The 27,427-nt window shown below is 55.5% G+C and overlaps 1 protein-coding gene across 1 annotated transcript in view; it reads left to right on the plus strand.

Annotated features, from left to right (window-relative positions):
* LOC139239112 (spectrin beta chain, non-erythrocytic 1-like) overlaps window positions 1-27,427 on the plus strand; it is a 563,409-nt gene that overhangs the window by 178,026 nt on the left and 357,956 nt on the right. The window contains exons 10-13 of the mRNA XM_070867634.1: window positions 8,043-8,160; window positions 13,098-13,256; window positions 23,030-23,332; window positions 25,335-25,485. Of these exons, the coding sequence (XP_070723735.1) occupies window positions 8,043-8,160; window positions 13,098-13,256; window positions 23,030-23,332; window positions 25,335-25,485 (731 nt within the window). The remainder of the gene's footprint in view (window positions 1-8,042; window positions 8,161-13,097; window positions 13,257-23,029; window positions 23,333-25,334; window positions 25,486-27,427) is intronic.

Raw genomic sequence — 27,427 nt, forward strand, 5'->3', positions numbered from 1 at the left:
CTGCCTTTGAGAAAGACAAAAATCTGTTGTGTTCAAACAAACTGCTTTTTCTGTATAACCCATGTAAACGATTAGTGCTGGCTTGCGATGCGTCTTCATACGGTTGTGTGTTACAACAGGCTAACGAATCGGGGATTTTGCAACCGGTCGCTTTTGCGTCCCAGAGTCTGTCCAAGGCCGAAAGGGCCTACAGCATGATTGAAAAAGAAGCTCTGGCGTGTGTTTACAGGGTGAAAAAAATATATTTGTTTGGTCTCAAGTTTGAGCTTGAAACTGACCACAAGCCGCTCATATCGCTATTCTCAGAGAGCAAAGGGATTAACACCCAATACCTCTGCCCACATCCAAAGATGGGCGCTCACGCTGTCGGCATACAACTATGTAATCCGCCACAGGCCAGGCACAGGGAACTGCGCTGATGCTCTCAGTCGGCTACCATTGCCCACCACCGGGGTGGAAATGGCACAGCCTGCGGACTTGCTCATGGTGATGGATGCATTCGAAAATGAAAAGTCACCCGTTATGGCCCGCCAGATCAGGACCTGGACCAGCCAGGATCCTTTACTGTCCCTGGTAAAAAAACTGTGTCCTCCATGGGAGCTGGTCCAGCGGAGATGCCAGAGGAGATTAAGCCGTTGCACAGGTGCAAAGACGAAATGTCCCTGCAGGCGGACTGTCTGTTGTGGGACAATCGCGTGGTCTTTCCCAAGAAAGGCAGAGAAACGTTCATACGTGACCGACACAGCACCCACCCAGGCATTGTAATGATGAAAGCCATAGCCAGATCCCATGTGTGGTGGCCTGGCATCGACTCAGATTTAGAGTCATGCGTGCGCCAGTGCAACACTTGCTCTCAGCTGAGCAATGCACCCAGAGAGGCACCACTAAGTTTGTGGTCATGGCCCTCCAAACTTGGTCGAGGATCCACGTGGACTATGAGGGCCCATTCCTAGGAAAAATGTTTTTGGTTGTCATAGATGCTTATTCAAAATGGATTGAATGTGTAATAATGTTTGAAAGCACATCCACGGCCACCATCGAAAGCCTACGAGCCATGTTTGCCACGCACAGCCTGCCTGATATCCTAGTCAGCGACAGTGGGCTTCACCAGTGCTGAATTCAAGGAATTCGTGACCCGCAATGGGATCAAACATGTCACATCTGCCCCGTTCAAACCCGTATCCAATGGCCAGGCAGAGTGCGCAGTTCAGACCATCAAGCAAAGCTTGAAACGCGTGTCGGAAGGCTCCCTGCAGACCCAGCTGTCCCGAGTACTGCTCAGCTACCGCCACCAGACCCCGCTCACTCACCGGGGTTCCCCCAGCCGAGCTGCTCATGAAAAGGGTGCTCAAAACAAGGCTCTCTCTTGTCCACTCTGATCTCCATGATCGCGTCAGGGTAGGCGGCATCAACAAAGTGTGTACCATGACCGCACTAATTTGTCACGTGATATTGAGGTCAATGACCCTGTGTTTGTACTCAACTATGGACATGGTCCCAAATGGCTCGCTGGCACGGTCATAGCCAAAGAAGGGAGTAGGGTGTTTCAGGTCAAATTGGCCAATGGACTAATGTGCAGAAAACACTTGGACCAAATCAAATTGCGGTTCACCAACAGTTACGAACAACCTGAAGAAGACACCACCAACTTTGACCCTCCAACACACACACAAGTGGCAACTGACATCATGGTTCACCATGAAGCCGAACTCACCATCCCCGGCAGCCCAGCAAGGCCGGCTACCCAACAGCCCAGTGAACAAATGACCCAACACACCCACATCCGCATTTGTACCGAGACGATCGACAAGGGAGTGAAAAGCCCCAGATCGTCTCACCCTGTAAATAGGAGTACTGCTGACTTCACGGGGGAGTGATGTTATGTATTTAACCCCTTGTAACCTGTATCACACCACCACCAGAGGGCCTACCTGGTGGAGTCCCAAGGGATCCCAGCATCCCTTGGGAGCACGGTATATAAGCAGGCCACCCACGCAGTACCTGCGCTCTGCAGTCTAATTAAAGGAGCTAAGGTCACACTTACTCATTGCTTACAGCACTCAGTTTCATCCTTTATTATGAGAATAATAATCCTGGTTGGTCCCGGTCCCATTTGGGAGAACCGTTGCAGGCGACCCTTCATTCCCGGGTGCAGCCTTGGTGGCGATAGGGTCTGGGGGCTGCACCTTAGCACAGTTTGCTCTTTCAGGCTCATGGCGGTTGCCTGTCTATATTAGCTGCTTGTGGCCACACTCCGTGGTGCAGCACCCTGGTCCCAGGGAGGCAGGCTACAGCATCGGGTACCGCTGGACCTGTGTGCTCCCGATGGGTGTTTGCCTGCTACATTATCTGACTACAGTTGAAATCCTACATCGCACAACGTTTCATTACTCATTGTTGATAAATTGTAGCTCCGATCGCAATCGCACGACTTTTCTTTGCTTATTACATGTATAAAACTCTGATCATCAATTACAAGCTTTACATCTAACTCGCCGTTGCTCTTGCATTGATTGAGAATGTGGAACTGTCCCTTTAAGTGTAATGGGTTGCAGGCCTCCTTTAAGAGAGCCTTGCTATCTTTACCCCAATCCTCTTCTCCGTTTGGTGCCACGTGTTGCTCCATCAGCGCATCACCTCGTGGTCTGGGCGCCATCTTTCCTCCATCCACGATGTCGCCTGCGGTGATCCTCTTCTCCCCGGGTTCTGCCACCGGAGCTGGGAAGTCGCCTTTGGATCCGATTTTCTTCCTCCGGAATCCTGCCACTGAAGGTGAGTTCGGGTCGTCTCAGCTGGGTCATCTCCACGCAGTCGTGCTGAGCGTTCTGTGCCTCGGGTGCTGTGCTCTCTGGTGCTGGGTCCACCCTCAGGTGGAGACTTGCTTTGCCTCTGAGCGCGGAGGATGTCGATCACTGGAGGGATGAAATCTTCCCAACTCCAATGGATCTTCTCCATCCACCTTCTTCCGAGTAGCGTTGGTCCATCACCTGCAACAATCCACAGTGGTAACCTGTGCACCGCGCCATCATGGAGTACCTTTACATCCGCGCTACCGACGACTGGGATAAGTTCATTGGTGTAGGTGCGCAGCTTTGCTGAACCGGAACCAACTTGGGTCGTTCAGCTTGATTGTCCCATAACCTCTCAAAGGCTTCTTATAGAAACATAGAAAATAGGTGCAGGAGCAGGCCATTCAGCCCTTCTAGCCTGCACCGCCATTCAACGAGTTCATGGCTGAACATGAAACTTCAGTACCCACTTCCTGCTTTCACGCCATACCCCTTGATCCCCCGAGTAGTAAGGACTTCATCTAACTCCCTTTTGAATATATTTAGTGAATTGGCCTCAACTACTTCCTGTGGTAGAGAATTCCACAGGTTCACCACTCTCTGGGTGAAGAAGTTTCTCCTTATCTCGGTCCTAAATGGCTTACCCCTTATCCTTAGACTGTGACCCCTGGTTCTGGACTTCCCCAACATTGGGAACATTCTTCCTGCATCCAACCTGTCCAAACCCGTCAGAATTTTAAACGTTTCTATGAGGTCCCCTCTCACTCTTCTGAACTCCAGTGAATACAAGCCCAGTTGATTCAGTCTTTCTTGATAGGTCAGTCCCACCATCCTGGGAATCAGTCTGGTGAATCTTCGCTGCACTCCCTCAACAGCAAGTATGTCCTTCCTCAAGTTAGGAGACCAAAACTGTACACAATACTCCAGGTGTGGCCTCACCAAGGCCCTGTACAACTGTAGCAACACCTCCCTGCCCCTGTACTCAAATCCCCTCGCTATGAAGGCCAACATGCCATTTGCTTTCTTAACCGCCTGCTGTACCTGCATGCCAACCTTCAATGACTGATGTACCATGACACCCAGGTCTCGTTGCACCTCCCCTTTTCCTAATCTGTCACCATTCAGATAATAGTCTGTCTCTCTGTTTTTACCACCAAAGTGGATAACCTCACATTCTTGATTCATTACTGACTGGCTCGCCTGTTCTCTCTTCCCTGAGAAGGTTCATGTTCTACAGTCCAGCCTCTAAAAGGCACCACTCTGTGTACAGTACTTTCCAGGTTTGAGTCCTGAGGATGAGTCATCCGCCTAGAGCCGCAGGCCGAGGTCATGAATGCCTGGCTCACGGAGATGGCCCTCTGCAGTGTGACTGTGGTACCCGCAGACAGTAGCCTGTGAAGAAGGCCCCCGTGGCCAATTCCGATGACAAAGATATCCCGCAGCGCTTCGGTGAGCCGGTCGCCGAAATCACACGGTACCGCCTGCCTCCTGAGGTCTGCAGCATATTTTGCGATTTCCTGGCCTTCGGGCCGTCGGTGGGTGTAAAACCGGAGTCTGGCTGTGAGGATGCTCTCTTTGGGCTTGAGTTGTTCTTGGATCAGTGTTACAAGCACCTCGCACATCTTGGTCGTTGTCTTCGCTGGTCCCTGACGAGGCCATAGACAGTGGGCCCACAACTGGTGAGCAGGATAACCCTGTGCTTATCAGCCAGTGTGGCCGGGTTGTCGCCTGCCAGGTCATTTGCTGTGAAGAAATGGTCGAGTCTCTCCACAAAAGCGTCCCAATCATCACCATCGGCGAACTGCTGCAACGTACCAAAGTTAGTCATTTTCACGTGAAAGTCTGTAATCTCGTCGCCAATTGTTATGTCTTTAGATGCTCTGATAATGATTCCATGAGGCAAAGTATTGTACTTGAACTGTAGTGACCTTAGTCCATTTAATATAACTCCAGAGTGATGATCACACCTGGTGGCCTGCCTTTTATACCAGGCCTGGCACAGCTGTACAGGTAACCTACATGTCTCCCATTGCAGTGCCCTCTGGTGGCACACCTTGGTGACCATACAGCTGGTGTACAAGTTTCCCATCGTGTGGCACATCATATGTAATAGTACAAGCAGTAAACATGTCTGGATACATGACAGTATCTTTGACTATATCTGGGCAGAGTGTATCTGGCTGTATCTGGACAGGGTGTACCTGTGACTGTATCTGGACGGAGTGTATCTCTAGATGTGGTCTCACCAATGCCCTGTACAGTTGTAGCAAGACTTTCCTACTTTTATACTCCATTCCCCTTGCAATAAAGGCCAACATTCCATTTGTCTTCTGACTTATTTGCTGTACGTCAGCTGTGGCTCAGTGGATAGCATTTCTTGCCTCGGAGGCAGAAGGTTGTGGGTTCAAGTCCCACTACAGAGACTGGTGCACATCAATCTAGGCTGACACTCCAGTGCAGTGCTGAGAGAGTGTTGCACTGTTGGAAGTGCTGTCTTTCAGATGGGAAGTTAAACTGAGACCCTGTCTCCTCTCTCAGGTGGACTAGTTCCAATGGCACTATTTTGAAGAAGAGCAGGGGAGTTATCTCCTGTATCCTGGCCAATATTTATCCCTCAATCAATATAACAAAAACAAATTATCTAGTCATTATCACATTGCTGTTTGTGGGAGCTTGCTGTGTACAAATTGGCTGCCACGTTTCCCACATTACAACAGTGACTACACTCCAAAAGTACTTAATTGGCTGTACAGTGCTTTGGGACGTCCGGTGGTTGTGAAAGGCGCTATATAAATGCAAATCTCTTTTCTTACCTGCATGCTAAATGCTTGTGTTTCATGTACGAGGGCACCCAGATCCCCCTGTACCACAGCATTATGTAGTCTCTCTCCAGTTAAATAATATTCTGCTTTTCTATTCTTCCTACCAATGTGCACAACCTTCATTTTCCCACATTACATTCAATCTGTCAAATTTTTGTCTACTCTCTTAACTTATCTATATCCCTTTGCAGACTCGTTGTGTCGTCCTCGCAACTTGCTTTCCCACCAATCTTTGTATCGTCAGCAAATTTGGCTACACTATAAATGGTCCCTTCATCCATATCATTAATATAGATTGTAAATAGTTGAGGCCCAAGTACTGACCCCTGTGGGGCCCCACGAGTTACTGGTTACCAATCTGAAAATGACCCATTTATCCCGACTCTGTTTTCTGTTAGTTAGCCAATCCTCTATCCACGCTAATATATTACCCCTAACCCCGTGAGCTCTTATCTTGTGCAGTAACCTTTTATGTGGTACCTTATTGAATGCCTTTTGGAAATCCAAATACACTACATCTACTGGTTCCCCTTGATCCACCCTGCTCATTACATCCTCAAAGAACTCTAATAATACATTTTTCAAACATGATTTCCCTTTCATAAAACAATGTTGACTCTGCTTGACTGTATTATGATTTTCTAAATGTCCTGCTACTGCTTCCTTAATAATGGATTCCAGCATTTTCCCAATGACAGATGCTAGGCTAACTGGCTAGGTTTCCTGCTTTCTGTCTCCCTCGGTTCTTGAATAGGGGCGTTACACTTGCGGTTTCCAATCCACTGGGACCTTTCCAGAATCTCGGGAATTTTGGAAGATTACAACCAATGCATCCAGTATCTCTGCAGTTACTTTAAGACCTGAGGATGCAGGCCATCAGGTGCAGGGGACTTGTCAACCTCAGTTCCATTAGTTTGCTTAGTACTTTTTCTCTAGTGATAATGATTGTTTTAAGTTTCTCCCCCACCCAAATCCTCTTGATTATCTACTATTATTGGGTTGCTTTTAGTGTCTTCTACTGTGAAGACAGATACAAAATATTTATTCAAAGTCTGCCATTTCCTTGTTTCCCATTATTAATTCCCCAGTCTCATCCTCTAAGGGACCAACATTTACTTTAGCTACTTGTTTCCTTTTTATATACCTGTAGAAGCTCTTATTATCTGTTTTTATATTTCTTGCTAGTTTATTCTCATAATCTATATTCAACTTCTTTATTATATTTTTAGTGGTCCTTTGCTGGTTTCTAAAAATTTCCCAATCCTCTGGCCTGCCACTAATCGTTGCAAAATTATATGCCTTTTCTTTCAATTTGATACCATCCTTAACTTTCTTAGTTAGCCACGGATGGTTCATCCTTCTCTTAGATTCTTTCTTTCTCACTGGAATATATATTTTTTGAGAATTATGAAATGTCTACCACTGCTTATCAACCATCTTACCCTTTAATCAATTTCCCCGTCCACTTTACCCAACTCGTGCCTTCGGCGCAACTCCTCCAGTCACCCACCATTGATGTCAGAACTTTTGGCGCCGAGCTGTCTGCCCATTCGTCGAATCCTCCCCTCCAGAACCTTCGTTCAGCTCCTTGCTCCCCACCTTCCAAAACCCTCGGAAAACACAGCTCCGCGTATTTTGCCAAACCTCGTGTCCCAGCTCGGCCTTCAGTCCCATTTCTGAGCAGCCCCTTGAAGACGCCGTGATCAAGTGGGTGCTGTTGTCGATGTTGGGTGGCAGTGTGGACTGTCAGTGTGTGCAGCAACTCTGGGGACACTGAGCGGCCCCCAGGCATGTGTGCTGTGCCCTGTTCACAGAATCATTTCCTCTCTCCCCTCCGGTGTGTGGCACAGCCCAGGTTGAAGAAACATGACAGAGCCTCCAAGATCTACACTGAAGGAAATTCCTGAGCAGCTTCACGTCATCTGACCATCTGATAAAGAAAGACTTGCATTTATATAATGCCTTTCACGTCCTCAGGACGGTCCAAAGCGCTTTGCAGCCAATGAAATACTGGTAATGTCAGAAACGTGGGGGCTAAATTGCGCACAGCAAGCTCCCACAAACAACAATGAAAAAATGATCAGATCATCTGTTTTAGTGATGTTGGTTGAGGGATAACTACTCGCTCAGCGCTGCACTGGAGCCTAGGTTATAGGCTCAAGTCTCTGGAGTGGGACTTGAACCCATGACCTTCTGACTCAGAGGCGAGAGTACTGCCCACTGAGCCACACTGATGTGAGGTATGTGGCCGTCTCAGTCGGTGACCCCTCCCTGGAGCACAGACCAACAGCAGTGATTGTGAGGCGTGTTTGCAGAGTTGGGCTGTGAGTGCACGCAGGATAAAGCCCCTGGTCATCTCTGTGTGAAGGCGGCGGAGTGTGTGTGTGTGTGTTGGGCTCGGGGCTGACCAGCTTTCTGTCTCTCCGTTCAGGTTCGAGGAGAAGGGGAATCTGGAGGTCCTGCTTTTCACCATTCAGAGCAAACTGCGGGCAAACAATCAGAAGCTTTACACACCACACGAGGGCAAACTGATCTCTGACATCAACAGGGTGAGTGAGCACTGACTGCTTCCGATATCTTCGTCAGTGCCTCGAGGGAGCTGAGAGTAAACTGACCCACCCATCATCATCATAGGCAGGCCCTCGTATCGAGGATGACTTGCTTCCATACCAAAAAGGGATGAGTTCCCAGGTGTTTCAATAAAGGACCTAATATTCCAGATCCCGAACTACATCCTGAAGGGTGGATGCCTGTGCGTGGATTTTTTTAACGTGGGGTGACCGTTGCACACCAGCCAGCACACGGGCTTGACAGAGCGAGGTCTTGGTCCAGTGGCAAGGGTTAACCAGGACAACTGGAGACCTGCTCTGCTGCACGGACCCAGTGCGCGCACATATCGCACAGTGTGGGCTGGGCCCGTGCTGCCCCCTGGGTCCGTGCTGCCCCCTGGGCCCTTGCCTCTCCTGGCCCAGTGCTGCCCCTCGGTCCGTGCTGCCCCCTGGGCCCTTGCCTCTCCTGGCCCAGTGCTGCCCCTGGGTCTGTGCTGCCCCCTGGGCCGGTGCTGCCCCCTGGGCCTGTGATGCCCCCTGGGCCTGTGCTGCCCCTGGGTCCGTGCTGCCCCCTGGGTCTGTGCTGCCCCCTGGGTCGGTGCTGCCCCCTGGGCCTGTGCTGCCCCTGGGCCCGTGCTGCCCCCTGGGTCTGTGCTGCCCTCTGGGTCCGTGCTGCCCCCTGGGTCTGTGCTGCCCCTGGGTCCGTGCTGCCCCCTGGGCCGGTGCTGCCCCCTGGGCCTCGATCATGTCGCTCCATGAATCTCTCGCCGCTCCTCCCACCATGTGTCGACAGTAACACATGGGATGCCTTGTGTGGTGGAGTTGCTGCTGCTTATGTTTGAGCAGTGGGCAGCCACCTCCTCCAATTGCTGATTTTCTAACTTTTAACTTAATTTATACTTAGTGTATATTTTTAATTTTGTTGAATGAATCTTTATTATACTGATTTTACTCTTGTATACTCCTTATATTATTTAGAATGTAATGTGAATTTTTTTTGAGTTTTTCCACCTGGGTCTATCTGCGCCTTTTGATTGCTTCAGACCTGAGCCTTTAACCTCTTTTGCACTTCTCCTGCTTTTTCCTTTTTCCCTCCCTGGTCAATGTCTAACGTGTTGTAAGACTGTTGGGAAGCGCCTTGGGACTTTTTACTACATCAAAGGCGCTATATAAATAAAAATTATGATTATTATGGGGAAAACAACAGAAAGTCAGTCGCAGGTGTCCAGAAAAGAAGTTACCATGATACAGAACCAAAAAACAGCTGTGACAGCTGAACAGGACAACAAGCATACACAAAGACACAAACTAGCTCAGCCCCTGGGGACTAGGGGAGATACAAAGAACAGTGACAGTAAGAGCTACAAACGGGGACTATAGAAAGAAAGATATCAAAATCACAAAACCTTTTTACAGTTACATTGTGGAAAAGAGGGTTGTCAGGATCAATGTGGGCTCCTTGAAAACTGATAATAGCGACATCAATAAAAATACCAGGGAGTGGCAGTGGGAGACATTCAAGGAGGAGACCCTGAGGGTTCAGAACAAACATGTTCCCACAAAGGAAAAGGGTGGGACTAACAAATCTCGAGCCCCGTGGATGTCAAGTGGCATATAGGGAAGGACAAGGCAAAAACAAAGGGAGGCTTATGACAGATACCGAGAGCTAAATACTGCAGGACCCCGAGAGGAGTATAGAAAGTCCAAGGGTGAAGTTTAAAGGAAATCAGGAAAGCAAAGAGAGAGCATGAAAAAATATTGGCAAGTAAAATCAAGGAAAACCCAAAGATGTTTTATAAATACATTAAGAGCAAGAGAATAACTAGAGGAAGAGTGGGGCCTATTCGAGACCATGAAGGTAACCTGTGTGTGGAGCCAGAAGACGTGGGTATGGTTCTTAATGAATACGTTGCATCTGTTTTCACAAAAGGGAGGGGCGATGCAGACTTTGCAATCAGGGAGGAGGAGTGTGAAATATTCAATGAGATAAGCATAGTGAGAGAGGAAGTATTAAGGGGCTTAGCAGCTTTGAAAGTGGATAAATCCCCAGGCCCGGATAAAATGTATCCCAGGTTGTTAAGAGAAGCAGGGAGGTGTTGCTACAGTTGTACAGGGCCTTGGTGAGGCCACACCTGGAGTATTGTGTACAGTTTTGGTCTCCTAACCTGAGGAAGGACATTCTTGCTATTGAGGGAGTGCAGCGAAGGTTCACCAGACTGATTCCCGGGATGGCGGGACTGACCTATCAAGAAAGACTGGATCAACTGGGCTTGTATTCACTGGAGTTCAGAAGAATGAGAGGGGACCTCATAGAAACATTTAAAATTCTGATGGGTTTAGACAGGTTAGATGCAGGAAGAATGTTCCCAATGTTGGGGAAGTCCAGAACCAGAGGTCATGATCTAAGGATAAGGGGTAAGCCATTTAGGACCGAGATGCGGAGGAACTTCTTCACCCAGAGAGTGGTGAACCTGTGGAATTCACTACCACAGAAAGTTGTTGAGGCCAATTCACTAAATATATTCAAAAAGGAGTTAGATGAGGTCCTTACTACTAGGGGGATCAAGGGGTATGGTGAGAAAGCAGTAATGGGGTACTGAAGTTGAATGTTCAGCCATGAACTCATTGAATGGCGGTGCAGGCTAGAAGGGCTGAATGGCCTACTCCTGCAACTATTTTCTATGTTTCTATGTTTCTATGACTCAGTGTTATTGCACAGTTCCTCCAGAATTATACTGGGTTCCTGAGCTGGGGCTCATGCCCTCCCTCCCACTCAGGGTAATACAGCTTCATCTAACTTTATTATTGTGGGCTAGTTTTGTAATGATCTTCAGAGGATTTAATTTTGGTGTCCCTGTTATTAATCTCTCCCACCCCACCTCCTCTCTGTCTCTCCTTTTTTCTCTCTCTATCTCTTCTCTCTCTATCTCTCTGTCTTGCTCTCTCACACACTGCCTCTCTCGTTATACCCTCTCTCTCACTCATTCACGCTCTCTTTCGATCCCCGCTCTTTCTGCCACCCTCACTCTCTCCCCTCTCTCTGTCTCACTGTCTTCCTCTCTCACAGTGGGAGAGACATACACAGATTGAGTGAGACACACTCTATCTCTCACTCCCTCAGCCCTTCACTGTCTATTTGTATGTTTCTCACTCAGCCTCTCATGATGTATCTCTCTCACTCTCTCACTCTCTCTCACTCTATCTCTCACTCTGTCTCTCTCTCTGTCTCTCTCACTCTCTCTCACTATATCTCACTCACTGTCTCTCACTCTCTCTCACTGTCTCACCCACATTCTCTCTCACTCACTCACACTCTCTCTCTTACTCTCTCTCACACTCTATTCTGTCTCTCTCACTCTCATGCTCTCACTCTCTCTCACTCTCTCACTCTCTCTCACTTTCTCTCAGACTCTCTCACTCATTCTCTCACTCTCTCTCACTCTGTCTATCACTCTCATTCTGTCACTCATTCTCCCTCTCCCTCTCCCTCTCCCTCTGTCTCTCTCACTGTCTCACTCTCACTCTGTCTCTCTCACTCTGTCTCTCTCACTCTGTCTCTCTCACTCTGTCTCTCTCTCACACTGTCTCTCTGTCTCTCTCACTCTGTCTCTCTCTCTCACTCTGTCTCTCTTTCTCACTCACTCTGTCTCTCTCACTCTGTGTCTCTCTCACTTTCTCACTCTTTGTCTCTCTCACTCTCACGTTATCACTGTCTCTTTCACACAGTCTCTCTGCCTTTCTCTCTCTCTGCCTTTCTCTCTCTCTGTCGCTCTCTCTCTGTCTCCCTTTCTCTCTCTCGCTCTGTTTCGCTTTGTCACTCTGTCTCACTTTCTCTCACTCTGTCCCACTCTCTATCACTCTCTCTCACTCTCTCACTCTCACTCACTCTCTCATTCTGTCTCACTCTGTCTCTCTCACTCCCTCTCTCTCACTGTATCTCACTCTCTCACTCTGTCTCACCCACATTCTCTCTCTCTCACTCTCACTCTCTCTCACACTCTATTCTGTCTCTCACTCTCACGCTCTCACTGTCTCACTCTTTCTCACTCTCTCTCACTTTCTCTCAGTCTCTCTCACTCATTCGCTCACTCTCTCTCACACTCTCACTCTCACTCTCTCTCACTCTCATTCTCTTACTCTGTCTATCACTCTCACTCTCACTCTCTCACTGTCTTTCTCTCTCTCTCACTCTGTCTCACTCACTCTCTCTTTCACTCTGTTTCTCTAACTTTCTCACTCTTTGTCTCTCTCATTCTCACATTATCACTGTCTCTTTCACACAGTCTCTCTCTGCCTTTCTCTCTCTCTCTGTCTTTCTCTTTCTCTCTCTCTCTGTCTCTCACTCTGTCTCTCTTTGATTCTCTGTCTCTCTCTCTCTCACTCTCTCACTCTTTCTCTCACTGTCTCTCTCTCTCTCGCTCTCTCTCCCTCTCTCCCACACACTCTCTCTCACTCTCTCACACTTTGTCTATCTCTCTCTCATTCTGTCTCACTCTGTCTCTCACTCTGTCTCTCACTCTCCCTCACACTGTCTCTCCCACATTCTCTCACTCACTCTCACTCACTCCCACTCTCTCTCTCACACTCTCACTCTCTTTCTCATACTCACTCTCACTCTGTCTCACTCACTATCTACCTCTCTCCCACTCTCTCCAACTCTCTCACTCTCACTCAATCTCTCTCACTCTCTCTGTCTCTCTCACTCTGTCTCACTTGCTCACACTCTCACTGTCTGTCTCTCTGACTCTGTGTCTCACTGTGTCTCTCTCTCACTCTGTCTCTCATTCATTCTTTCTCACTCACTCCCTCACTCTGTCTCATTTACTCTATCTCTCCCTGTCTCTCTCTCTGTCTCTCACCGTCTCTCTAGGCTGTAGATTTGCTGCTTGCAGTACTAATTCCTGTCCTATATGTTTTTTGGCCATATTCTGTGTTAGGCCTGGGGGCGATTGGAGAAGGCGGAGCATGAGCGTGAGGTGTCACTGCGGAATGAGCTCATTCGCCAGGAGAAGCTGGAGCAGTTGGCGCATCGCTTCGATCACAAGGCCGCCATGCGCGAGACCTGGTTAAATGAGAACCAGCGCCTCATCTCCCAGGTGGGTGGTCCGGGTCAGGGGGACAGTCCGGGGTCAAGTGGGCGGTGAGGGATCAGGGGTGGGTGGTGAGGGGTCAGGGGTGGGCGATCTGGGGTCAGGGGTGGGCGGTGAGGGGTCAGGGGTGGGCGGTCTGGGGTCAGGGGTGGGTGGTGAGGGGTCAGGGATGGGTGGTCCGGGGTCAGGGGTGGGCGGTCTGGGGTCAGGGGTGGGCAGTGAGGGGTCGGTTTGGGTGGTCTGGGGTCAGGGGTGGGTGGTCCGGGGTCAGGGGTGGGCGGTCCGGGGTCAGGGGTGGGCGGTCTGGGGTCAGGGTTGGGCAGTGAGGGGTCGGGGTGGGTGGTCCGGGGTCAGGGGTGGGCGGTCCAGGGTCAGGGGTGGGCGGTCAGGGGTGGGCGTTGAGGGGTCAGGGGTGGGTGGTCAGGGGTGGGCGGTCCGGGGTCAGGGGTGGGCGGTCAGGGGTGGGCGGTCCGGGGTCAGGGGTGGGCGGTCAGGGGTGGGCGTTGAGGGGTCAGGGGTGGGCGGTCAGGGGTGGGCGTTGAGGGGTCAGGGGTGGGTGGTCAGGGGTGGGCGTTGAGGGGTCAGGGGTGGGTGGTCAGGGGTGGGCGGTCCGGGGTCAGGGGTGGGCGGTGAGGGGTCAGGGGTGGGCGGTCTGGGGTCAGGGGTGGGCAGTGAGGGGTCGGGGTGGGTGGTCTGGGGTCAGGGGTGGGCGGTCCGGGGTCAGGGGTGGGCGGTCCGGGGTCAGGGGTGGGCGGTCCGGGGTCAGGGGTGGGCGGTCCAGGGTCAGGGGTGGGCGGTCAGGGGTGGGCGGTGAGGGGTCAGGGGTGGGTGGTCAGGGGTGGGCGGTCCGGGGTCAGGGGTGGGCGGTCAGGGGTGGGCGGTCCGGGGTCAGGGGTGGGCGGTCAGGGGTGGGCGGTGAGGGGTCAGGGGTGGGTGGTCAGGGGTGGGCGGTCCGGGGTCAGGGGTGGGCGGTCAGGGGTCAGGGGTGGGCGGTCCGGGGTCAGGGGTGGGCGGTGAGGGGTGAGGGGTGGGCGGTCCGGGGTCAGGGCTGGGCAGTCCGGGGTCAGGGGTGGGTGGTTTGGGGTCAGGGGTGGGCGGTCCGGAGTCAGGGCTGGACGGTCCGGGGTCAGGGCTGGGTGGTCCGGGGTCAGGGGTTGGCGGTCCGGGGTCAGGGGTGGGCGGTCCGGGGTCAGGGCTGGGCAGTCCGGGGTCAGGGGTGGGCGGTCCGGGGTCAGGGGTGGACGGTCCGGGGTCAGGGGTGGGCGGTCCGGGGTCAGGGGTGGGCGGTCCGGGGTCAGGGGTGGGCGGTCCGGGGTCAGGGCTGGGCGGTCCGGGGTCAGGGGTGGGCGGTCCGGGGTCAGGGGTGGGTGGTCCGGGGTCAGGGGTGGGCGGTGAGGGGTCAGGGCTGGGCAGTCCGGGGTCAGGGCTGGGCGGTCCGGGGTCAGGGCTGGGTGGTCCGGGGTCAGGGGTGGGCGGTCCGGGGTCAGGGGTGGGCGGTCCGGGGTCAGGGCTGGGCAGTCCGGGGTCAGGGGTGGGCGGTCCGGAGTCAGGGGTGGGCGGTCCGGGGTCAGGGGTGGGCGGTGAGGGGTCAGGGCTGGGTGGTCCGGGGTCAGGGGTGGGCGGTCCGGGGTCAGGGGTGGGCGGTCCGGGGTCAGGGCTGGGCAGTCCGGGGTCAGAGGTGGGCGGTCCGGGGTCAGGGGTGGACGGTCCGGGGTCAGGGGTGGGCGGTCCGGGGTCAGGGGTGGGCGGTCCGGGGTCAGGGCTGGGCGGTCCGGGGTCAGGGGTGGGCGGTCCGGGGTCAGGGGTGGGTGGTCCGGGGTCAGGGGTGGGCGGTGAGGGGTCAGGGCTGGGTGGTCCGGGGTCAGGGGTGGGCGGTGAGGGGTCAGGGCTGGGTGGTCCGGGGTCAGGGGTGGGCGGTCCGGGGTCAGGGGTGGGCGGTCCGGGGTCAGGGGTGGGTGGTCCGGGGTCAGGGGTGGGCGGTCCGGGGTCAGGGGTGGGTGGTCCGGGGTCAGGGGTGGGTGGTCCGGGGTCAGGGGTGGGCGGTGAGGGGTCAGGGCTGGGTGGTCCGGGGTCAGGGGTGGGCGGTCCGGGGTCAGGGGTGGGCGGTGAGGGGTCAGGGCTGGGTGGTCCGGGGTCAGGGGTGGGCGGTCCGGGGTCAGGGGTGGGCGGTCCGGGGTCAGGGCTGGGCAGTCCGGGGTCAGGGGTGGGCGGTCCGGGGTCAGGGGTGGGCGGTCCGGGGTCAGGGGTGGGCGGTGAGGGGTCAGGGCTGGGTGGTCCGGGGTCAGGGCTGGGTGGTCCGGGGTCAGGGGTGGGCGGTCCGGGGTCAGGGGTGGGCGGTCCGGGGTCAGGGCTGGGCAGTCCGGGGTCAGGGGTGGGCGGTCCGGGGTCAGGGGTGGGCGGTCCGGGGTCAGGGCTGGACGGTCCGGGGTCAGGGGTGGGTTTGAGAGCAATCCCGCTCTCCAAACCTGGCTCTTAATAATCATGGTATGATACAGCCCAGCAGGCGACCATTCAGCCCATCAAGCCTTTCAGCCTGTTCTGCTTCATGTATTTATCCAATTCCCTTTTGAAAGTTACTGTTGAATCTGCTTCCACCGGCCTCTCAGGCAGTGCGTTCCTGATCACAACAACTCGCTGCGTAAAAAAACATTCTCCTCGTCTCTCCCTCCAGTTCTTTTGCCAATGACCTTAAATCTGTGTCTCTGGTTATCGACCGTTCTGTCACTGGAAAAAGATTCTCCTTATTTACTCTATCAAAACCCCTCATGATTTTGAACACCTTTATCAAATCTCCTCTTAACCTTCTCTGCTCCAAGGAGAACAATCCCAGCTTCTCCAGTCCCTCCACGTAACTGACGTCCCTCACTCCTAGTACATGATGAACCTCCCTTATTGTTAAGTTCAGAATAACTCCACGAGACTGTGTTGTAAGCTCAAACCATTGTGACCTTGGTCTCTTTAATATAACTCCAAAATGAGGCAGCAGCGTGGTGGGCTGCCTTTTATACCTGCTTGCTCCAGGGTACACAAACCCATCGGTCTCCCACAGGTGTGCCCCCTAGTGGCAAATCTGACACATAGGTTAGGTTCACATACATAACATCACTTCCCCCCAAAGTCTTAAGTACAAGTTATTTACAGGTTGAGGCGATCTGGCGCTCTGCGTTCCCGGGTTGATCGCCTGAGTTGAAGTCCTGGCCTGGGTGAGTCAGTCGGATCATTGCTGCACGGCAGCGCGGTTGGTCTGATCGGACTGTCGGGCCTGGTGGGTTCATCCTCGTGGTTGACAGCGAGGTCAATTGCTGGTTGGGTGTGTGTTGGTGGATCATAGATGGCAGGGTCTTCTTCAAACTGTTCTTGGACTTGGTTGTCCGTGAATCGCAGTTTGGTCTGATCCAGGTGCTTTCTGCACGTTTGCCCAGTCAACAATTTCACAACAAACACTCTATTCCCCTCCTTGGCTAAGACGGTGCCAGCAATCCACTTAGGACCATGACCGTAATTTAGAACAAACACCAGATCGTTAACCTCAATGTCACGCGAGGTCGCCGCGCGATCGTGGTACACGTTATGCCGGTGACGCCGGGTTTCTACGTGATCATTGAGATCAGGGTGGATTAAGGAGAGCCTGGTTTTGAGTGCTCTCTTCATTAACAATTCTGCCGGGGGAGCCCCGGTGAGTGAGTGGGGGCGCGTCCGGTAGCTGAGCAGGACCTTGGCTAACCGGGTCTGCAAGGAGCCGTCCGGTACGCGTCTCAAGCTTTGCTTGATGGTTTGGACTGCCCGTTCCGCTTGGCTGTTGGGTACGGGCTTAAATGGGGCAGACCTGACATGCTTAATGCCATTGCGGGTCATGAACTCGTTGAATTCCGAGCTGGTGAAACACGGTCCATTGTCACTGACAAGGACGTCGGGCAAACCATGGGTGGTGAACATGGCCCGGAGCCGTTCAATGGTGGCAGTGGACGTACATGATGATATTATACATTTAATCCAGTAAGCGTCCACTGCTACTAGAAACATCTTCCCTAGAAAGGGGCCAGCGAAATCTACGTGGACCCTGGACCAGGGTTTGGAGGGCCATGACCACAGACTCAGTGGGGCCTCCCTTGGTGCGTTGCTCAACTGTGAGCAAGTGTTACATGGGTGTACACATGACTCCAATTCGGAGTCAATGCCGGGCCACCAAACGTGTGACCTGGCGATAGCCTTCATCATGACTATGCCTGGGTACTGTGTAGGTCGCATATAAACATTTCCCTGACTCTTTTGGGCAAGATCATGCGATTCCCCCATAGGAGACAATCTGATTGGATGGACAGTTCATCCTTGCGTTGGTGAAATGGCTTGATTTCATCCTGCATTTCCCCGTGACCAGCTCGCATTGAGGTTGCAGCTTTTTACTAGTGATAGCACAGGGTCTTGGCTGGTCCAGATCTGGCAAGCTGTGACGGGTGACCCCTCACTCTCAAAAGCATCCATTACCAGAAACAAGTCTGTGGGTTGCGCCATTTCCACCCCAGTGGTGGGCAATGGCAGCCGACTGATAGCGTCAGCGCAGTTCTCGGTGCCTGGTCTGTGGCGGATTACATGGTCATAAGCAGATAACGTTAGTGACCATCTTTGGATTCGGGACGAAGCGTTGGTGTTGATACCTTTCCTTTCTGAGAGCAGTGAGGTTAAACGGTTTGTGGTTGGTGTCGAGCTGGAACCGGAGGCCAATTAGATATTGGTGCATTTTCTTAACCCCGTATACACAAGCCAACGCTTCTTTCTCAACCATACTGGAGACTCTTTCAGCCTTGGGTAAACTCCTGGATGCATATGCAACCGGTTGCAGTTTCCCGAGCACATTTGCTTGCTGTAACACACAACCGACCACGAGCAACGACACATCACAAGCTAATACTAAACGTTTACACGGGTCATATAATACAAGTAACTTGTTAGAACATAGCAGGTTTCTGGCCTTATCGAAGGCTGTCTCTTGAGATTTACCCCAAACCCAGTCATCACCCTAACGTAGCAATAAATGCAAGGGTCCCAGCAGTGTGCTCACCCCGGTAGAAAGTTAGGAGTCCCAGGAACGAACGCAGCTCCATCACATTCTGTGGTCTGGGTGCATTCTTGATGGCCTCTGTCTTGGAGTCCATGGGTCTGATGCCGTCCACCGCAATCTTTCTCCCCAGAAATTCGACCTCTGACGCCAGGAAAACACACTTGGAACGTTTCAGCCCGAGTCCCACTCTGTCCAGTCGCTTGAGAACCTCTCCCAGGTTGTGTAAGTGTTCAGTGGTGTTGCGACCAGTGATCAAGATGTTGTCTTGGAACACCACGGTGCATGGAACTGATTTCAGCCGACTCTCCATGTTCCTCTGGAGGATGGCAGCAGCCGAGTGAATCCCAAAGGGGTATCTGTGGTACACGAACAGTCCTTTGTGCGTGTTGATGAACGTCAACTTCTTTGATGGTTCAGCCAGCTTCTGTGTCATGTAAGCGGAGGTTAGATCCAGCTTGGTGAACGACTTTCTCCTGCTAGCGTTGCGAATATGTCCTCCGCTTTGGGTAGTGGGTACTGGTCCTGTAACCAGACTTGGTCTCCGCAGATTCTGACCGTCCCATCGCTCTTTAGTACCGACACGATTGGACTGGCCCACTCGTTGAACTCGACTGGCGATATGATTCCCGCTCATTGAAGTCTGTCCAGCTTGATTTCGACTTTCTCTCGCATCATATATGGGACTGCTCGGGCCTTGTGATGAACGGGCCGTGCCCCAGGAACAAGATGGACCTGCACTTTGGCGTCTGTGAAGTTGCCGGTGCCTGGCTCAAATAACGGCGGAAATTTGTTTAGCACCTGGGTGCTCGGGGCAGTGCTTCGATGTCTTCCCAGTTCCACCAGATCTTGCCTGACCAGCTCCTGCCGAACAGTGTTGGGCCATCGCCTGGTACAATCCATCGTGGTAAATCATGCACCATTCCGCCATACGATACATTCACTGCCGCACTGCCGATAACAGGAATGAGTTCTTTGGTGTAAGTGCGCAGCCTAGTGTGAATCGGGCTCAGTTTTGGCCTCTGTGCCTTGTTACTCCACAGTTTCTCAAAAGCCTTCTGGCCCATAATCGATTGACTTGCCCCCGTGTCCAATTCCATGGAGACTGGAATGCCGTTAAGTTTAACTTTTAACATTATCAGAGGGCTTTTGGTGGTGAAGGTGTGTACCCCATTCACTTCCTCTTCATCCTCTGGTTGAGTTGCCTCTCCTGCTCTTTCAGCGTGATCCGCTCTGGATCGGTTGCTCTCTGCTGACTCTGTCACGTGGTGAGTCCGAGGTTGCTTACACATTCGCTGGAGGTGCCCCATTGTTCCACAGCCCTTGCACACACAGTGCTTGAATCGACATTGATGGGCTCTGTGACTGCCCCCGCAGCGCCAACATGGTGTTAATGGATACACATTAGCACTCCACAGCGGCCTCTGAGTCACCCTAGGCCTGGCCTCTGCGGCCGTGTGGGCCCTGCCATGTACAGTTCTGCCGGTGAGCTTCAATTCTGTGAAGATACCTGTCTCGTGTTGTCGCTCGTGGTTATGAAAGCTTGGCCTATCGTGATGGCCTTGCTCAGATCTAAGGATTCGGCAGACAGTAGTTTACGGAGCATGGCCTCATGGCCACTTCCGAGCACCAAAAAAATCCCGCAACATTTCCCCCAAGGATCCTGCAAATTTGCACTGTCCCACAAGGTCTTAGGTCGGCGACAAAACTCGGCACGTTCTGGCCCTTGGAGCGATGGTGTGTGTAAAAGCGATACCTGGCCATTAAGATGCTCTCCTTTGGCTCCCGAGCCAGTGCACACAGCTCTGTGTAAGTCTTGTCCGTTGGTATGTCTGGGACCAGTAGATTTTTGAGGACGCCATATACCGATGACCCACATGTGGTGAGGAGAATCGCCCTGCGCTTGGTCTCCATCTCAGCTGTGTTCAGCTCGTTTGGCATGAAGTACTGGTTGAGACGTTCAACGAAGGCTTCCCAATCATTACCCTCAACAAACCTCTCAAGAATACCAATGGCAGCCATTCCCCATGAAAGTTCGTGATCTGTAACTCGTCGCCAGTTGTTAAGTTTAGAATAATTCCACGAGACTGTGTTGTAAGCTCAAACCATTGTGACCTTGGTCTCTTTAATATAAGTCCAAAATGAGGCAGCAGCATGGTGGGCTGCCTTTTATACCTGCTTGCTCCAGGGTACACAGGTGACCCATAGGTCTCCCACAGGTGTGCCCCCTAGTGGTGAGGTTCAGATAAATAACACTTATCCTGTACCCTCAGGCCTGGACGAGGGATTTTGCCAGATGAAGGGAGGTCACATGTTTGTATGGCCTGCGCCATTAAGTGCTGTTGCTGGGGTAAGTGTGTGTGCGCTGATTGGCTGGTCCAACTGGTCAGTCAGCCAATCAGTGTGCAGAGGCCTCGAAGAGCCGGTGGGCCTCAGAAGAGTCGGCCCGGCCTGGCCCCCCGGAGGGAGCACTGTGGGGGGGGTGGAGCGGCCTGACCTCCCCAAGAGGGAGCACTGTGGGGGGGGGGAGGGGGGGAGCGGTATGACCTCCCCGGAGGGAGCACTGTGGGGGGGGGGAGCGGTATGACCTCCCCGGAGGGAGCACTGAGGGGGGGGGGGGGAGTGGTATGACCTCCCCGGAGGGAGCACTGAGGGGGGGGGGGGGAGTGGTATGACCTCCCCGGAGGGAGCACTGAGGGGGGGGGGAGCGGTATGACCTCCCCGGAGGGAGCACTGTGGGGGCGGGGAGCGGCCGGCCCGAGTACCAGCAGGCCAGCAGGAGGAGGCAGCTGATTGAGGAGAAAGATTATATTGGTGAGTAGGATTTTGACGGGTCGTGTTCTGCACATGCGCCACCTGGCGGCCAGGAATGGTGCCGGATAAGGGAGTCCCGGATAAGAGAGGTTCAATCTGTACCAGTTTAGTCAATCTCCTCTGCACCCTCTCCAAGGCCTTGACATCCTTCCTAAAGTGCGGTGCCAGAGTTGGACACAATACTCCAGCTGGGGTGTAACCAAAGGTTTGACATAACGTCCTTGCATAACGTACTGTGTCTCGATTTGTAAAACCCCGCATCCCAAATGCTTTTGTTAACCAGCTTGCCCTGTTACCCTGAAAGACACTTGTACGTACACCTGCACACTCGTACACACACTCTCTCCCTGGACCCTCTTTAAATTGCACCATTTTGTTCATATAGTCTCTCCTCATTCTTTCTACCAAAATGTATCACTTCACACTTAGAATCACAGAATCACCAGAAAATCTCCTGCAACGGTTCCTCTTCCCGCCCCCGCATTGTTAGCTCTGGTGTCCCCCAGGGATCTATCCTTGGCCCCTCCCATTTCTCATCTACATGTTGCCAATTGGTGACATCATCCGAAAACACAGCCTCAGTTTCCACATGTCCGCTGCTCTACCTCACCACCAAAACTGTGGCAACATGAGCGGGTCAGAGGCTGGGTATTCTGTGCAAGTGTCTCACCTCCTGACTCCCCAAAGCCTTTCCACCATCTACAAGGCACAAGTCAGGAGTGTGATGGAATACTCTCCACTTGCCTGGATGAGTTGCAGCTCCAACAACACTCGAGAAACTCGACACCATCCAGGACAAAGCAGCCGCTTGATTGACACCCCATCCCCCACCTTCAACACTCACTCCCTCCACCACCGGCGCACCGTGGCTGCAGTGTGCACCGTCTACAAGATGCACTGCAGCAACTCACCAAGGCTTCTTCGGCAGCACTTCCCAAACCCTCGACCTCTACCGCCGAGAAGGACAAGGGCAGCAGGCGCATGGGAACACCATCACCTCCACGTTCCCCTCCCAGTCACACACCATCCTGACTTGGAAATATATCACCGTTCCTTCATCGTCGCTGGGTCAAAATCCTGGAACTCCCTCCCTAACAGCACTGTGGGAGCACCTTCACCACACGGACTGCAGCGGTTCAAGATGGCGGCTCACCACCACCTTCTCAAGGGGCAATTAGGGATGGGCAATAAATGCCGGTTTTGCCAGCGATGCCCACATCCCAGGAACCAATAAAAGAAAGGTGTGGGGACCGGTAATCCTGGTCGGTGGGGACCGGTAATCCTGGTCATTGGGGACCGGTAATCCTGGTCATTGGGGACTGGTGATCCTGGTCATTGGGGACCGGTGATCCTGGTCGGTGGGGACCGGTAATCCTGGTCATTGGGGACCGGTAATCCTGGTCATTGGGGACCGGTAATCCTGGTTGGTGGGGACCGGTAATCCTGGTCATTGGGGACCGGTAATCCTGGTCGGTGGGGACCGGTAATCCTGGTCGTTGGGGACCGGTGATCCTGGTCGGTGGGGACCGGTAATCCTGGTCATTGGGGACCGGTAATCCTGGTCATTGGGGACCGGTAATCCTGGTCGGTGGGGACCGGTAATCCTGGTCATTGGGGACCGGTAATCCTGGTCATTGGGGACCGGTGATCCTGGTCATTGGGGACCGGTGATCCTGGTCGGTGGGGACCGGTGATCCTGGTTGGGCGTGTGGCCTGCCCTGGGGAGGGTTTGTTGGTCTGATGGTGAGGATTGGCGACACACGGTTCTATTTGTTACAGTCTCCAAGGTGCACCTGGTTCAGTGCCTTTGAATGCGTGCCTGGCTGCACTGGTGCGGTGATGTGATGTGTTGAAGGAGCTGTAATGGTGATGCCGCTGTCTGAGCTGTGATTCTCCGGCCTCCTCTCAGGATAACTTTGGTTACGATCTTCCTGCCGTGGAGGCTGCGATGAAGAAACATGATGCCATTGAGGCCGACGTGTCCTCCTACAAGGAGCGCGTGCAGGTGATCACTGAGCTGGCTCTGGAGCTGGACTCTGAGAGGTACTACGACATCAAACGCATCTCCGCACAGAAGGACAACATCCTGCGGCTGTGGAGTTTGCTGCAGGAGACACTGAGCGCTCGCAGGGACAGGCTGGAGTTCAACCTCCAGCTGCAGAAAATCTTCCAGGAGATGGTTCACATGATCGACTGGATGGAGGAGATGCAGGTGAGGAGGGCACGGCACATCACCCCCACCCCACCCCTCACCACTCACCCATCCCCAGACCCCACCCCCGATCCTCACACCCCACCCCTCACCACTCACCCATCCCCACACCCAACCCCAACCCCCACACCCCATCCCCCAACCCACCCCTCACCACTCACCCATCCCCAGACCCAACCCCCGATCCCCAGCCCCCAACCCCCGATCCTCACACCCCATCCCCCAACCCCCCCACCCCACCCCTCACCACTCACCCATCCCCAGACCCAACCCCAACCCCCACACCCCATCCCCCAACCCCCCCACTCCACCCCCTCACCACTCACCCATCCCCAGCCCCAACCCCCGATCCCCAGCCCCCGATCCCCACACCCCAGCCCCCGATCCCCAGCCCCAACCCCCAATCCCCATCCCCCGATCCCCACACCCCAGCCCCCGATCCCCAGCCCCCAACCCCCAATCCCCATCCCCCGATCTCCACACCCCAACCCCCGATCCCCAGCCCCAACCCCCTCACCACTCACCCATCCCCAGACCCAACCCCAGCCCCCGATCCCCACACCCCAGCCCCCGATCCCCACACCCCATTCCCCGATCCCCACACCCCATCCCCCGATCCCCACACCCCATCCCCCAATCCTCACACCCCATCCCCCGATCCCCATCCCCCGATCCTCACACCCCATCCCCCGATCCCCACACCCCATCCCCCGATCCCCACACCCCATCCCCCAATCCTCACACCCCTTCCCCCGATCCCCACACCCCATCCCCCGATCCCCACACCCCATCCCCCGATCCTCACACCCCATCCCCTGATCCTCACACCCCATCCCCCGATCCCCATCCCCCAACCCCCACACCCCATCCCCCGATCCCCACACCCCAGCCCCCAACCCCCGATCTCCATCCCCCGATCCCGATCCCCACACCCCAGCCCCCAACCCCCGATCTCCATCCCCCGATCCCGATCCCCACACCCCATCCCCCGATCCCCAAACCCCATCCCCCGATCCCCATCCCCCGATCCCCATCCCCCGATCCCCACACCCCAGCCCCCGATCCCCACACCCCATCCCCCGATCCTCACACCCCATCCCCCGATCCTCACACCCCATCCCCCGATCCCCACAACCCATCCCCCGATCCCCACACCCCATCCCCAGCCCCAACCCCCACACCCCAGCCCCCAACCCCCGATCCCGATCCCCACACCACATCCCCCGATCCTCACACCCCATCCCCCCACCCCATCCCCCAATCACCACACCCCATTCACCCATCTCCAGCCCTCCAAGCCCCATCCCCACACCCCATTCCCCGATCCCAACACCCCATCCCCCGATCCCCAACCCACATCCCCCAATCCCCAACCCCCCTCCCTATCCTCACCCCCATCCCCACACCTCCAGCCCCCGGATATTAACACGGTCGGAGGGTGGGAGAGTAACGCGGGGTCAGAGGGTGGGAGAGTAAGGTGGGGTCGGAAGGCGGGAGAGTAACGCGGGGTCGGAGGGCGGGAGAGTAACGCAGGGTCGGAGGGCGGGAGAGTAACGTGGGGTCAGAGGGCGGGAGAGTAACGTGGGGTCGGAGGGCGGGAGAGTAATGCGGGGTCAGAGGGTGGGAGAGTAATGCGGGGTCGGAAGACGGGAGAGTAATGCGGGGTCAGAGGGCGGGAGAATATCGCGGGGTCGGAGGGTGGGAGAATATCGTGGGGTCGGAGGGCGGGAGAGTAACGCGGGGTCGGAGGGTGGGAGAATAACGCGGGGTCGGAGGGCGGGAGAGTAACGCGGGGTCAGAGGGCGGGAGAGTAACGTGGGGTCGGAGGGCGGGAGAGTAACGCGGGGTCGGAGGGCGGGAGAGTAACGTGGGGTCGGAGGGCGGGAGAGTAACGCGGGGTCGGAGGGCGGGAGAGTAACGTGGGGTCGGAGGGCGGGAGAGTAACGGGGTTAGATGGAGCTATAGACATCCATTGTTTGAGCTGTTTGGGTCTTGTCAACAGGTTCTGTTGTGTTGGAAAGATTTGGGGAAGCATTTGTTGGAAGTGGAGGATTTCCTCCAGAAACATGGCCTGCTGGAAGCGGATATTTCAGTGCAGGCGGAGCGAGTGAAAGGATTGAATACAGCGGCACTGGAGTTCACCCAAATGGAAGGTCAGTGTGTGAGCCGGAATGCCCCAGTGATGGGCGGAGATGTGTCAGAGCGATTCCTCACACCCGGCCCTTCGTGGTTGGACAGTTGTTCGCAGTGAACGGATTTAATATATTGCATTATGTTTGATCAGGAGCTTAAACTAGTGCCCCCTCACACCCTGCCCCCTCACCCCCTCACCCCTCACACCCTGCCCCTCACCCCCTGCCCCTCACCCCCCGCCCCCTCACCCCTCACCCCCCACCCCCTCACCCCTCACCCCCTGCCCCCCTCACCCCCTGACCCCTCACACCCCGCCCCCTCACCCCCTGCCCCCCTCACCCCTCACCCCCTGCCCCCTCACACCCCGCCCTCTCACCCCTCACCCCCTGCCCCCCCCACCTCCTCACCCCCTGCCCCCTCACCCCCCGCCCCCTCACCCCCTGCCCCCTCACCCCCGCTCCCTCACCCCTCACACCCTGCCCCTCGCCCCTTGCCCCCTCACCCCTCACCCCCTGCCTTCCTCACCCACTGCCCCCTCACCCCCCACCCATCACCTCCCGCCCCCTCACCCCCCCACCCATCACCCCCCGCCCCCTCACCCCTCACACCCTGCCCCTCACCCCCTGGCCCCTCGCCCCCTCACCCCATCACCCCTCACCCCCCACCCATCACCCCCGCCCCCTCACCCCCTCACCCCTCGCCCCCTCACCCCTCACCCCCTGCCCCCCTCACCCCTCGCCCCCTGCCCCCTCACCTCCTCACCCCTCACCCCCTGCCCCCTCACCCCCCGCCCCTCACCCCTCACCCCCTGCCCCCCACACCTCCTCACCCCTCACCCCCCGCCCCCTCACCCCTCACCCCCTGCCCCCTCACCCCCCGCCCCCTCACCCCTCACACCCTGCCCCTCGCCGCTTGCCCCCTCACCCTCTGCCTCCCTCACCCCCCACCCATCACCCCTCACCCCCCACCCATCACCCCCCGCCCCCTCACCCCTCACCCATCACCCCTCACCCCTCACCCATCACCCCCCGCCCCCTCACCCCCCACCCATCACCCCCCGCCCCCTCACCCCTCACACCCTGCCCCTCACACCCTGCCCCTCACCCCCTGCCCCCTCACCCCTCACCCCCTGCCCCCTCACCCCCTGACCCCCTGCCCCCTCACCCCTCACCCCCTGCCCCCTCACCCCTCACACCCCGCCCCCTCACCCCCTGCCCCCTCACCCCCTGCCCCCTCACCCCTCACACCACGCCCCCTCACCCCCTGCCCCCTCACCCCTCATCCCCTGCCCCCTCACCCCTCACACCCTGCCCCCTCACCCCCTGCCCCCTCACCCCTCATCCCCTGCCCCCTCACCCCCTGCCCCCTCACCCCTCACCCCCTGCCCCCTCACCCCTCATCCCCTGCCCCCTCACCCCTCACCCCCTGCCCCTCACCCCCTGCCCCCTCACCCCTCACACCCTGCCCCTCACCCCCTGCCCCCTCACACCCTGCCTCCCTCACCCCCTGCCCCCTCACCCCACACCCATCACCTCCCGCCCCCTCACCCCCCACCCCCTCACCCCCTGCCCCCTCGCCCCCTCACTCCCCCACCCATCACCCCCCGCCCCCTCACCCCTGCCCCCCCTCACCCCCTGCCCCCTCACCCCATCAGCCCCCACCCTCTCACCCCCCACCCATCAACCCCCGTCCCCTCACACCCCGCCCCTCAGCCCCTGCCCTTTCACTCCCTGTCCCTTCACACAACACCCCTCACTCCCTACCCCCTCGTCCCTTCTCCCCTCACTCCCTGCCCCCTCACACCCTGCCCCCTCACACATCCCCCCTCACTCACTGACCCTTCACTCCAGGGCCCGTTGCCCCTGGCTCGCACTCCCAGGTCCCTCCCTGCCGCTCTGTGCTGCTCGCCCTCTGTGTAAAGCAGCTGAATCTGACGTTCAGGACCATTTCTTGCAGCGCTCC

This window comes from Pristiophorus japonicus, chromosome 26 (assembly GCF_044704955.1).
Source record: "Pristiophorus japonicus isolate sPriJap1 chromosome 26, sPriJap1.hap1, whole genome shotgun sequence".
Taxonomy (NCBI): Eukaryota; Metazoa; Chordata; class Chondrichthyes; family Pristiophoridae; genus Pristiophorus; species Pristiophorus japonicus.